The sequence below is a fragment of the Polyergus mexicanus genome, unplaced genomic scaffold (assembly GCF_030449975.1).
Source record: "Polyergus mexicanus isolate NDT 795.1 unplaced genomic scaffold, iyPolMexi1.0 SCAF_20, whole genome shotgun sequence".
NCBI classification, from domain to species: Eukaryota; Metazoa; Arthropoda; class Insecta; order Hymenoptera; family Formicidae; genus Polyergus; species Polyergus mexicanus.
In genome coordinates this window covers 1,633,019-1,645,465 of record NW_027223340.1, presented here as the reverse complement: position 1 = coordinate 1,645,465, position 12,447 = coordinate 1,633,019, and the positions used below count along the sequence as shown (strand labels likewise).

At 29.8% G+C, this 12,447-nt stretch overlaps 1 protein-coding gene across 1 annotated transcript in view; it reads left to right on the top strand.

Annotated features, from left to right (window-relative positions):
* LOC138941832 (general odorant-binding protein 56d-like) overlaps window positions 1–9,345 on the top strand; it is a 12,085-nt gene extending 2,740 nt beyond the window's left edge. The window contains exons 2-5 of the mRNA XM_070311715.1: window positions 8,438–8,516; window positions 8,637–8,728; window positions 8,810–8,915; window positions 9,045–9,345. Of these exons, the coding sequence (XP_070167816.1) occupies window positions 8,438–8,516; window positions 8,637–8,728; window positions 8,810–8,915; window positions 9,045–9,121 (354 nt within the window). The 3' untranslated portion in view covers window positions 9,122–9,345. The remainder of the gene's footprint in view (window positions 1–8,437; window positions 8,517–8,636; window positions 8,729–8,809; window positions 8,916–9,044) is intronic.
* The last annotated feature ends 3,102 nt before the right edge of the window (window positions 9,346–12,447 follow it).

The window sequence follows — 12,447 nt, the reverse complement described above, 5'->3', positions numbered from 1 at the left end:
AAGCAGTGGTATCAACGCAGAGTACTAAATCGAACAATTATCTGTCCGATTTGCCAAAAATCAATTCAATATCTGAATTTCCTGTATAAGAATTATGTCAAAAATTGAACTGATAGAAATATATATATTATAATATTATTAGGATTTTGTAGACTTTATATACACTCATGACAAGAATTTGAATACGGGTATAGATAATGAATAACGCGCCGCATAGCGATAAGCGACTGAACTATTTTATAATACTTTGTAATAAGCTGCAGATTTTGTTCGGTTTTTGCTGCCAATTTGCTATCAGATTGCGCACTCTAGATCCTGCTCAGTTTTTGCCGACAATCTGATGTCAGTCATGTCAGCAAGCTTTGCTCGGTTTCTGTCGCCAATTTGCTGTGTAGTTATGTTAGCAAGCTTTGCTTGATTCTTGGCGGCAATCTGCCAGCTTAATCGGTAATAACAACTCTTGTACCAAATTTGTAGCCTTTTTGCTAATAATAATTTGTAGCAAGCACTTGGCAATATCTGTTAGAACAGACCTGGCTGACTGGGGATATATGATAAGGATGGAACTTGTTCTTTTTTACCCAGTCAGCCAGGTCTGTTCTAACAGATAAGCAGTGGTATCAACGCAGAGTACTTGTCAGCAAAAAGGCTACAAATTTGGTACAAGAGTTGTTATTACCGATTAAGCTGGCAGATTGCCGGCAAGAATCAAGCAAAGCTTACTAACATAACTACACAGCAAATTGGCGGCAGAAACCGAGCAAAGCTTGCTGACATGACTGACATCAAATTGTCGGCAAAAACTGAGCAGGATCTAGAGTGCGCAATCTGATGGCAAATTGGCAGCAAAAACCGAACAAAATCTGCAGCTTATTACAAAGTATTATAAAATAGTTCAGTCGCTTATCGCTATGCGGCGCGTTATTCATTATCTATACCCGTATTCAAATTCTTGTCATGAGTGTATATAAAGCCTACAAAATGCTAATAATATTATAATATATATATTTCTATCAGTTCAATTTTTGACACAATTCTTATACAGGAAATTCAGATATTGAATTGATTTTTTGCAAATCGGACAGAAATTGTTCGATTTTCACTTATTCAAACAATTTCTGTCCAAAAAGATCTTTAATTTTATAAATTAAGTTATTTGAATTTACTTATATGTTTTAACATATTAATATATGATTTTATATAATGTCTAATTATCTAATGGTCATTTTATGACCAAAACTTATCATCATTTTGTTACTTAGGGTTAAGGCTTTAAATCTATTTAAATATATACGTTTATATGAATGGCCAAAAGCTGCAGAATTTGTTCGGTTTTTGCTGACAATCTGCTATCAGATTGTCTTGCGTAGATCTTGGTCGATTTTTGCCATCAATTTGACGTCAAATCATGTCAAGCTTTGCTCGGTTTTTGCCGTCAATTTGCTGTCAGGTTATGTCAACAAGCTTTGTCACCAAAACACAAGCTTAATGCGGACACAGATGGCACTGGATTTGTTACCAAGTTTTGAGCGAATTTGATGCCAATTTGGCAACAATTTGTTATCAAATTGCTTACTGGGTAAGTATTCGCGACACTGAAAATTGACTAATATCTCTATCACGGGCAATATCTTTTGTGGAGACATGTGCATTTTCAATAACTGCGGCTAATACATCAATAGATATATCTTCATTGTTAACATTTTGCTTTTATTGTCTTGATTTCAGCTTAACATTTCCAGTGCGTAATCGATTTGCCAAACGTGTAAAAACTTTTCTTCCAAAATGACGACAATTTGGAAAGCGTGCAGCGTACAAAGCATAGCTGCCTGCGTAGCATTTTGTCTGCATTCACCGTAAATCATCAACATATCAAAAGTTGATATGTTCAATTAACCTAATTTAATCTAATCTAACCTAACATTTTGAAAAAATTGGAGCACTTTTGCAACAATAAGACTCTTTATTCGTGACGTGATTTCTATCTTATTTGATCGTGTTATTATAACTGGAATGTCAATAACATCTCTAACTTCGGAATAAATACGAGACAAGAGCTCAATAAAATGAATCCAAACAAATGAATTGATAGAGATGATTTTGTATTCCTGCGAGATTATTTTGTTGATATCTTAAATTGATTCCAAATTTTCAGTCTGATTTATTTTGTTGATATCCTGACAACGGTTGAATTTTCGAAAGGTACTCTAATATACAAATTATTAAGATCATTGAGTACTATTGATACAGTAACTACAAAGTACTCCTTTCCATTAAAAGAAATTTTTTTTTAAATTCTTGGTGTGAAAAATGAACACAATCAAGGTTATTCAAGTTTATCAAATTATGTGCCCCTACTTGTCCTACAATGGATGTCTTCCCCTATCTCTAATCGTTTTCGAGAAAAACATGGTGGATCTTTTATCAGATTCACCCTGTATATATATATAAATATTCAGGGTGTCTCACAATCTCCGTACAATACTTTAATGATGTTTATAATATTTTAATTATAGAGATAAAATAAAATAAAGAATTCTAATACAAAAATTTTAAGGCCATAATGGTTTTTGAGTTATAAATAATCAAAGTTTGCCAATAATGTTTCGTACAATTCGCGCGCTCAGGCCCATAACTGCACTTATACATGTATTAATCTGTCATCTGTTATTACTGACAGATAAAATAAATAAATTGATTTCCATAAAACTTTCCCGCAAAACAAAACAAAAATAAACTTCGTTTCTTAAATATGTGAAAATATTAATTCTATTTAAATATAATGGGGTGATTACGATAATTGTGGCCCCCTATTTGAAAGGTCGTTTCTGAAGACATTTTTGACGAGGAACACGGGAAAAATAGTAAAAAAAATTTCCGATCAATAGTTTTCGAGATATATCACTTTAAAGTATTGGACATGATAAAAAAACTTGATAAAAACGGACCGAACGATGTTGACCTTGATATATGTTGTCAAGATCATGATCCTGAGTAACTTTTCCTTATAACTTAATCGGCGGTCTCTTATAATTTTTGAGATATTTAAAGTTAAATTTTAATTCGAAACGAAAATTTGGTTTGGGTTATATAACCCAAACCAAATTTTAGTTTTAAATCAGAAATAGGTTTGGGTTAGGCTATGTCTTTTGGAAGTGGAGACCCCCCGTAGGGGGGAGGGGGGGCGGAACCCACTGCGTCCACGCATATACTTTACAATGCGAAGCGAGGAAATTAAAATAAATAAAAAAATTAAACAAATTTTAACAAAGTGTTCTTCACAACATATGTTAAGGTCAAGGTCATTGGGTCAGTTTTGTAACGTTTTATTATCATGTCCAATACTTTAAAGTGATACATCTCGAAAACTATTAGTCGGAAATTTTTTTTACTATTTTTCCCGTGTTCCTCGTGAAAAATGTCTTCAGAAACGACCTTTCAAATAGGGGGCCACAGTTATCGTAATCGTGCCAATATAATAATTAATCAACCAGTTAAAACGTTTTTTAAGAAAAAATTAGATATTTTATGTACAACATTTATAATTCATTAATATCAGCTAATATTATACCGCCATACATAGTACTCATACACATAAGAAACAATAAAATCAGTTGTGCAGTAAAAATAAATATTACCCGATTTGTAAAATCAATAACAGCCCAGATAGCCAAGTCTGTTGAAAACAGATCATGCCAAGTACCTGCTATTAACTATTGTTAGCAAAAAGGATACAAATTTGGTACAGAAGTTGTTATTACGAATTAAATTGACAGATTGGTATCAAAAACAAAGCACAGTATGCTCACAGAATCTGACAGCAGAAAACGAGCAGGATTTGCTAACATGACTTGACGTCAGATTGGTGGCAAAAACCGAGCAAGATCTGCGCGCGCGCAATTTGATGGCAGATTGATAGCAAAAACCGAGCAGGATCTGCAGCTTTTAACCATTTTATATAATTTATTGAGATAGTATAGTTTATTCGCTTACTTCTATGCAGCGCACTATTTACTATTTACTATTCCCGTGTTTAAGTTCTTGTCATAAAATGAATGTATATAAAGCCTGCAAAATGCGATTAATGACATTGTAATTATTTTTATCAGTTTAATTTTTGATATTATTTCCATACAGGAGAATTCAGATATTAAACTGATTTTTGGAAAATCGGACAAATAAATGTCCGATTTTCACTTATTCGGACAGAAATTGTCCGAATAAAGGAGCATAGCTGCCTGCTCCTCCTTTTCGAGTTTCATGAGGGTTAATTGATCATTTTGTGACCAAAATTCAATCATTTTGCCACTTGGGATTGAGATCCTCTAAATCCATTTAAATGCACTATTTTATATGGACAAAAGCTGCAGATTCTGCTCGGTTTCTGCTACCAATCTGCCGTCAGATTGCGCGCGCGCAGATCCTGCTCAGTTTCTGCCATCAATCTGACGTCAAATTATGTTAACAGATCCTGCTCGGTTTCTGCTGCCAATCTGCTCTCAGATTCTGTAAGCAAGCTCTGCTGGCAGATCATTAGCCTAATGCGGATATAACAGATGCCAAATTGCTAGCAAGAGCTGAGGAAATCTGTTGCCAATTTGCTGGCATATTGCACGCATTTTGCTAACTGGGACATGGTAGACGGTATGCGTGTAGGTATAGTTTCGGATCAGTAGCCCTATTCTGTAACTTTTAACAACAAATTCGCTATCGTTACACGTTGTTGCGCAGCTATTTTTCAATATGTTTCAACTGCGCAATGACGCGTAACGATAACGACATATCGTTACAAAATTAGAGAATAGGCCTACTGAGCGCGTAAGTTCTATAACCAAAAATACTGTTGTATAAAATAGTTGTTTAAATTTCCTAGAAAAATAATGATATCAAAAAATTGCGCCAAATGAATAAAAATTTATGCTATAAAATTTATTTCTTTTATTACTATCTAAATAAAAATATTTTAACTAAAAAACTGTTATACAAAATAGTTGTTTTAATTTCCTAGAAAAATAATGATATTGAAAAATTGTGCCAACTGAATGAAAATTTATATTATAAAATTTTTTTATATGATTATTTTCAATATTAAGAAAAATTAATGAATTGCAATATATAATTAAAGTAGTAGGGCGTATAGCATATTCTAAAATAAAATTATTTTATAATTAACTAAATGCACAATATACACATATCTAAAGCTTTGGAATATATTTAATTGAATGAAAATTTCTCATAAATTCTAAGTCGCATAAAACAAACACACCAAAGCAAGGTAAAAAAACTTGGCGTGCCCGGGTCGCATTAAAACAAATTGTTCTACATTTATTTGTGTTGTGCAATATCTTATATTTTGTGAAAATTACTTGCATCATTCATAAAATAAAAGTATTATCATATTAAATATTTACATTTTATATAAAATTTTATTAAGTTTCATGCAAAAAGCATGTATAAAAATAAATTTATACAATGATTTACAAATTTATTAAAATTTCAATTATATATATTATCTACATATATTATCATTCACATATATTATTTAAAATATATATATACCATATATATATATATATATATATATATATATATATATATATATATATATTCTACAATATCAATTTATAATCAATAATTAGTGCGATTAGGATTCCTTTGATTTGCAAAGTACCATATATCCTACAGAATGTATAATTAGAAAGAAAATATTTCTGTGATTTATTTATATTTTATATAAAAAGAATGTGTCAAAAAAATATATAATGATTTACGAGTCTATTAAAATTTCATTTTATAAATACATATACATTTATATATTATCTACATATATTATCTCATTCGCATATATTACAAAATAATGTATATATTTATAAAATATACACGTCTTAACGCGACCCAGGCACGCCAAGTTTTTTTACTTTGCTTTGGTGTAAGTTTGTTTTATGCGACTTAGAGTTTATGAGAAATTTTCCTTCAATTAAATATATTCCAAAGCGTTAGATATGTGTATATTGTGCATTTAGTTAATTATATAATAAAATAATTTTATTTTAGAATATGCTATACGCCCTACTACTTTAATTATATATATTCAATTCATTAAATATAATTTTTCTTAATATTGGAAATAATCATATAAAAAAATTTTATAATATAAATTTTCATTCAGTTGGCACAATTTTTCGATATCATTATTTTTCTAGAAAATTAAAACAACTACTTTGTATAACAGTTTTTTAGTTAAAATATTTTTATTTAGATAATAATAAAAGAAATAAATTTTATAGCATAAATTTTTATTCATTTGGCGCAATTTTTTGATATCATTATTTTTCTAGGAAATTTAAACAACTATTTTATACAACAGTATTTTTGGTTAAAATGTTTTTATTTAAATATAACACTTTCCACATGGCATGTGCACTTGAAGCCTTTTTTTACCTTTTTTTAAAAAGGTAATTTTTTAGGAATTATATCATTCTTTTTTTTCATCAAAATATGACAGTCCTCTTTGCCTATTATAAATATCCAGATTTTTCAAACTTCTTATAGCTACTCTTATTCTAAAAATAACAAATAATTACAAATCAGTGTGTCATTAGAAATATAAATGTATACATAAAAAATATACATGTACTTCTAAATTCTTTGATGAATAATCGTTGTTGCTTATCTAGCTTTATCATTAAATATATAAATAAAACAGAAAAGGTGAGTTCTATAATTCTATTTTAAATAGTAAAAGTATATCTTTTGCAGTTTACGAATAATGCAGGATATAAAGCATTGTTCACGGAATTGCTGATACATTACGAGACATTCTCTTATATGGAACTGATCGAAATACAATTATTAAATGTTTAAATATAATTCACAAGTTTGATATTACAAAATTTATTTCCCGATTCATCCAATTCATATTCTAAAATTAAAAATAAAATTCATTAATTTACATCAAATATAATATAAGTAAAATAATAAATTTTCATTATTAATTGTCCTCGATAATCATAATGTAACCTAATTTGTCCAAAATGACACCGATTTAGAAGAAATCACTTCTCTTCCTTGCACTATTTCGCGATATTCTTATAATTTATAAACGAATATTTCACTTTACCTTAATCACTTAATCACTTTCCTTCTTGTTGCATTATTCTGTAGTACACTTATACAATGCATCTCACCGTTGCGGCGCATGATTTTTGCTTCGCGTGACTTGATGCGAGATACTACCATGCCTCTTAATATTCTTCTTTGCACTATTCCGCGATATTCTTATCTCTTGATATTCTTCCTTGCACTATTCCGCAATACTTTTATATGTTTCCACTATTCTTATGATAAAATAATGCACTCTTGCATTGCAAACTTTATTTATTATTAACCTATACTTGTCAAAACCAGGTACAGATGCGAGCAATTAACATCACGAAGCATCATTAGCGCAATCTTATGACAAATGCTCCAACCGTACAATTTTCGCGCATGCACATTAGGGACTTGGGCGGCGATGACGACGGAGACGTATCTTAATAAAAATTTTATACATTTTGACTTTGCATTATATTATCTCCGTTCACGATACATGTAGAAAAAAAATAAAGACATTTTCATTATATAATTCAAACCAAAGCTATCAATTAAGCTTATTAAAAATACGATCGGTTCAGCCGTTATTGAGATCTGATAATCTAAGATCTAAGGTACTCGCAACTGTCCGACTCGCGTATAGATACCCGGAGTGCCTCGCAGCTTCGCATGAACTTGGCGCGAGACACTACCGTGTCTCTTGATGCGATATCATTGCCAAACTTTGATCGCTTATAACTCAAAAACTATTGCAGTTTCAAAATTTTTGTATTAAAATTTTCGATTCTGTTTTATCTCTACACTATTAAAGTATTGTACGGAGATTGTGAAACACCCAATGTTTCATTTAAAAAATAGAAAATAACTTTAATATAATTTTGGAAAAATCAAACAAATTTTTTTTGCATTATTTATAGATTCAAATTATTATTGCATATGCATTATTTTTAGATTATTATCTAGATTTTAGATAAACTATATAAAGAAAGTCTTATTATCTTTTTCCTTGTATTCCTTACCGTTTATCCCTTTAACGATTTTTACTTATTGTTAGAGACACTTTATATTACAATATGTAACTCGTTTTTAATTATTTAATTTTCATCGTTTGCTGCAGTCGTGTGCAACTGCTTATGATTATATATATATATAATCTTGAAACTTGATTTGCTCTTTAATTTTTTAAATTTATTGATTCTTTTTAAATCTAGTTTCTAGCATTTGTTAAAATATTTCTACATTTAAAATATATCTCATAGAAATATTTAAAAATGTGTATGTGTGTGTGTGTGCGCGCGTGTGTGTGTGTAAACAAATATTAATGTAAATGCTTATTTAATTTTAGGGTGGATTCACAGATGAACAAAAAGCAAAACTAAGACTGTATAAAGAATCTTGTATAAATGAATCTGGTGTTGATCCAAGTAAGCAAAGAATAATAAAATAAAATAGTTAACGTACACATTCATAAACGCATATATATGTATAATAAATTATTTAATAATGTACAATAAAAAGAAAATCTGTATAATAAATTTCTTCAGCTGTCGTAGAAAATGCAAAAAAGGGAGAAATAGTTGAAGGTGACGAAAAATTGGCTTGCTTCTCTACTTGTCTATTAAAGAAAATTGGAATTGTAAGTGCAAAAGCGAGTTTCATCATGTCAAAGTGCATTAATTAATAGTTAAGTAACCAATTTATTTTACGCATGCTCTAGATAAATGCGAATGGAGATATTGACTGGGAAGTAGTTCGTGCAAAAGTACCATCCAATGTATCACAAGAACAAACCGATCGCATATACAATAATTGCAAAAACGTTGGTAAGTTCAATACTGATTTGGAGATATAAAATCGACTTTCATTTATTTGCAAAATTAACATTACGTAAAATTTTGCGATATTATAAGCATTCTTTTCAAATAGAATTAGATAAATAATTACTATTTCAGCTGGAGACGGTTGCGCAAAAGGAGCCAATTTGTTGAAATGTTTCGTAGAGAACAAAAGTTTTTCCGTTTTATCATAAAATAGACGAAGCTAAACGTTGCGCGATCAAATAATCGGATCTAATTTATCTTTTATTGTAGATGGTAATAAAATGTTGTTTTGCATTTACACTGAGAAAAAAAAGTGTTAACATGACTATGCGTTTAGTTCGTTATCATTTTTTTTAGTTGAAATATTTAAATATTTAAGTCAAATATACGTCAGTATTATTAACTGATTCATATAACTTAAAAGAATAATATGATTTTGTTGACACATTCAATTTGAATTATATACCTTATTGTCTTAACCAATTTACTATTAATTCAAATAAGCGATAATGCTGAAGAAAATAAATAATAAAATTAATGAATTGGATTAATTTAATATTATTTATATTTATTTAAAATGATTATCTCTATTGGGTGAAATAATCATTGTCATAAGCGAATAAAATATTTAGCTACGCTAAGCAACAATTAATTGTATATAAACATAAATTATGTTATGTAGAAAATTAATTTAGTCGTTTTAATAAACATTTTGCTGCATGTACAAGATATTTAGTTAATATACCTGATTAAATAAAATATATTTATTGTCAATTCCACTATAGTCTTCACGGAAATATATGATTTATTATGTTAACTAAATAATATAGTTGAACAGATTAAACGAAATATATTTATGAGTTTATATATATATATATATATATATATATATATATATATATACATATATAAATAATGATATAATAGAATTAACAATAAATATATTTTATTTAATCAAGTTTATTAACTAAATATTTTGTTCATGCAACAAAACGTTCATTAAAAAGACTAAATTAATTTTCCACATAACATTATTTATGCTTATATATAATACAATTAATTGCTGCTTAGAGTAGCTAAATATTTCATTTACTTAGCTCCGTGAACAAAAATCTTCCACAAAAATGCCTATTTTTTATTATATTCGTGTAGCTAAATTCGAGACGTTTTCAAAATATTTTTGATGAACCTTTTTCTACTAAAACTTCTTGAGAATTAATATACACGATTTACCATCTCTGGTTATGAGCGTAGAGTTATGTGTAGAGCGCTCGTTTCACGATTCCGTAATGCTACAAAACATCAAATATTTATAGCTTACAACATAAGAGATGCAGATAATATAGATGATGAGAGGGAGGCGATTTTTGGTTATTACTGCACCTGTAAGTCAGGCGCACGGACTGTGGGTACATGTGCACATGTAATCAGCATATTGTGGTATTTAGGATATGCACGACACCAGCCCAATGTTCGTTATCCCCCTTCATCATTATTGAACACAATATTAGATGCCGCTCAGAGACCACCACAGCAGGATCCAAATAATGAGTAATATACAATAAGATCATTTATTTTATTACCCCACACATACACACACACACACATACACACACAGCAGAGAGGGTTTGGAGTCAAAAACTACGGGAGTGACGAACCGTGGGGTCCTTATCTCTGCTGTGACACATAAAGATTTTTGTTCACGGAGCTTTTCAAGGTCATTCAAAATTCACAAATAATGTCACCAACTAACAGATTTTGTAAAACCCTACTGTTTTGTTTCAAACATTTTTCAAAAAAATCAATACCTTCCGAGATTTGACTATTCGGCAGCCCGAATTTTTCATGTTTGACTGGTTATAACTCGATAACTGTCCATTATTGAGCTTTGTGCCCATTACATCTTTTGTTCAGTAGGTCATAAGCTACAACATATGTAAAAACCAATTGATTTGACCGGGACAGATTTTCCATATGATTAGTGCGGTGTTCTTTGACATCAGATTTAATTAAAGAATTAATTCCGCAGATCGGCCTTAGAATGAAATTTAATAAAAAATGGCAACATTTTAATAAAGTTGAAGATGTAACAAATGTAGGTATACATTTAATTGTAAATTTTTTAATCAATATTTAATGATATATAAAAAACTAATCATATATATATTTGGTATAAAATGTTAGAAACAAGATCTGGATACTAATTTAAATACTACGCATAGTATATATACTTCATCTGATGAAGAGATCAATAATGAAGGAGACAATAAAGAAAATTTAGTTGATAAAAATTTAGTTGAGAAAAATTGTTCTATTGGATCATCAGTATTTAGAAAATTGTAGCGACCGTCCGTAAAAAATATTTTAAAGTTGACTGCACAAGGTCGTGCTATTTTAAAATCATATGAAAGGAATAAAACATTAAGCAGAAAATGCCGAAGTACTATTGTATTATAGATCTTATTTTATCTGAAATTTTAAATAAAATTCATGGATACATTTTTCTTTATAGAAATAATACATTATAACAAATGCTTTGAAAATGTATTATTTATATATTAATATACATATATAAAAATATTTATTTTTTTAGGCCACTGAAAAATAAAGATTTTGATTCGTTATCTAAGGAGATTGAAGAACTATTTCCAACGGAAACATGTAGCACTTACTACGTTCCACCTAAAGCTAAAAAGTATTCAAGAAATAATAAATCAATAACATCTCGTGGTAAACTTGTTGACAAATACAGAAATAAAATACGGGACTATTGAAAACTAACAGGATATAGTTTAACAGAATGTAGTTCCACATCAACTTCGACACCACATAACAGTGAATTAGAAGGTATCTGAAATGTTTTTCATATATTAATTTATTCTCTTAATATTTATTCATATTTATATTTATATTATATTATATTATATTAATTTACCATATATTAACATATTCTCTCTTTCTCTCTCGCATGCGCGCATACACGCACGCGCACACGCACACGCACACGCACACGCACACGCACACGCACACGCACACGCACACGCACGCACGCACGCCCGCACACGCACACGCACACGCACACGCACGCACCCACGCACGCACGCACGCACGCCCGCACACGCACACGCGCACGCACGCACGCACGCACGCACGCACGCACACATACACTTATACATATACAATTAATTGTTTCACAAAAAAAATTTTTTTAAAGATAATTTTGAGATAATAAAAAAAAGATTTGCTTTATTTGTTTGTGCAGATGACTACAATTCATGAAAGCATATTATGGCTTCAGAATAGTTTGTCACCATGGTAATTAGTTGAAAATCATTGGAAAGCAACTTCAGCATATAGACAGAATCAAATTCAAACGTCTCAAAATAAAAACATAGCTGAAATTTTCTCTTAGTGGCCAGTTTTAAAGCATCTTATAGGGTATACTTTGATCGATAAAGATTTTACATTTCTTAATTTAACGTCAGAGGATTGTATAAATAATTGCTTTCAGTTTTTTTCTAAAATTCAAGAAGTT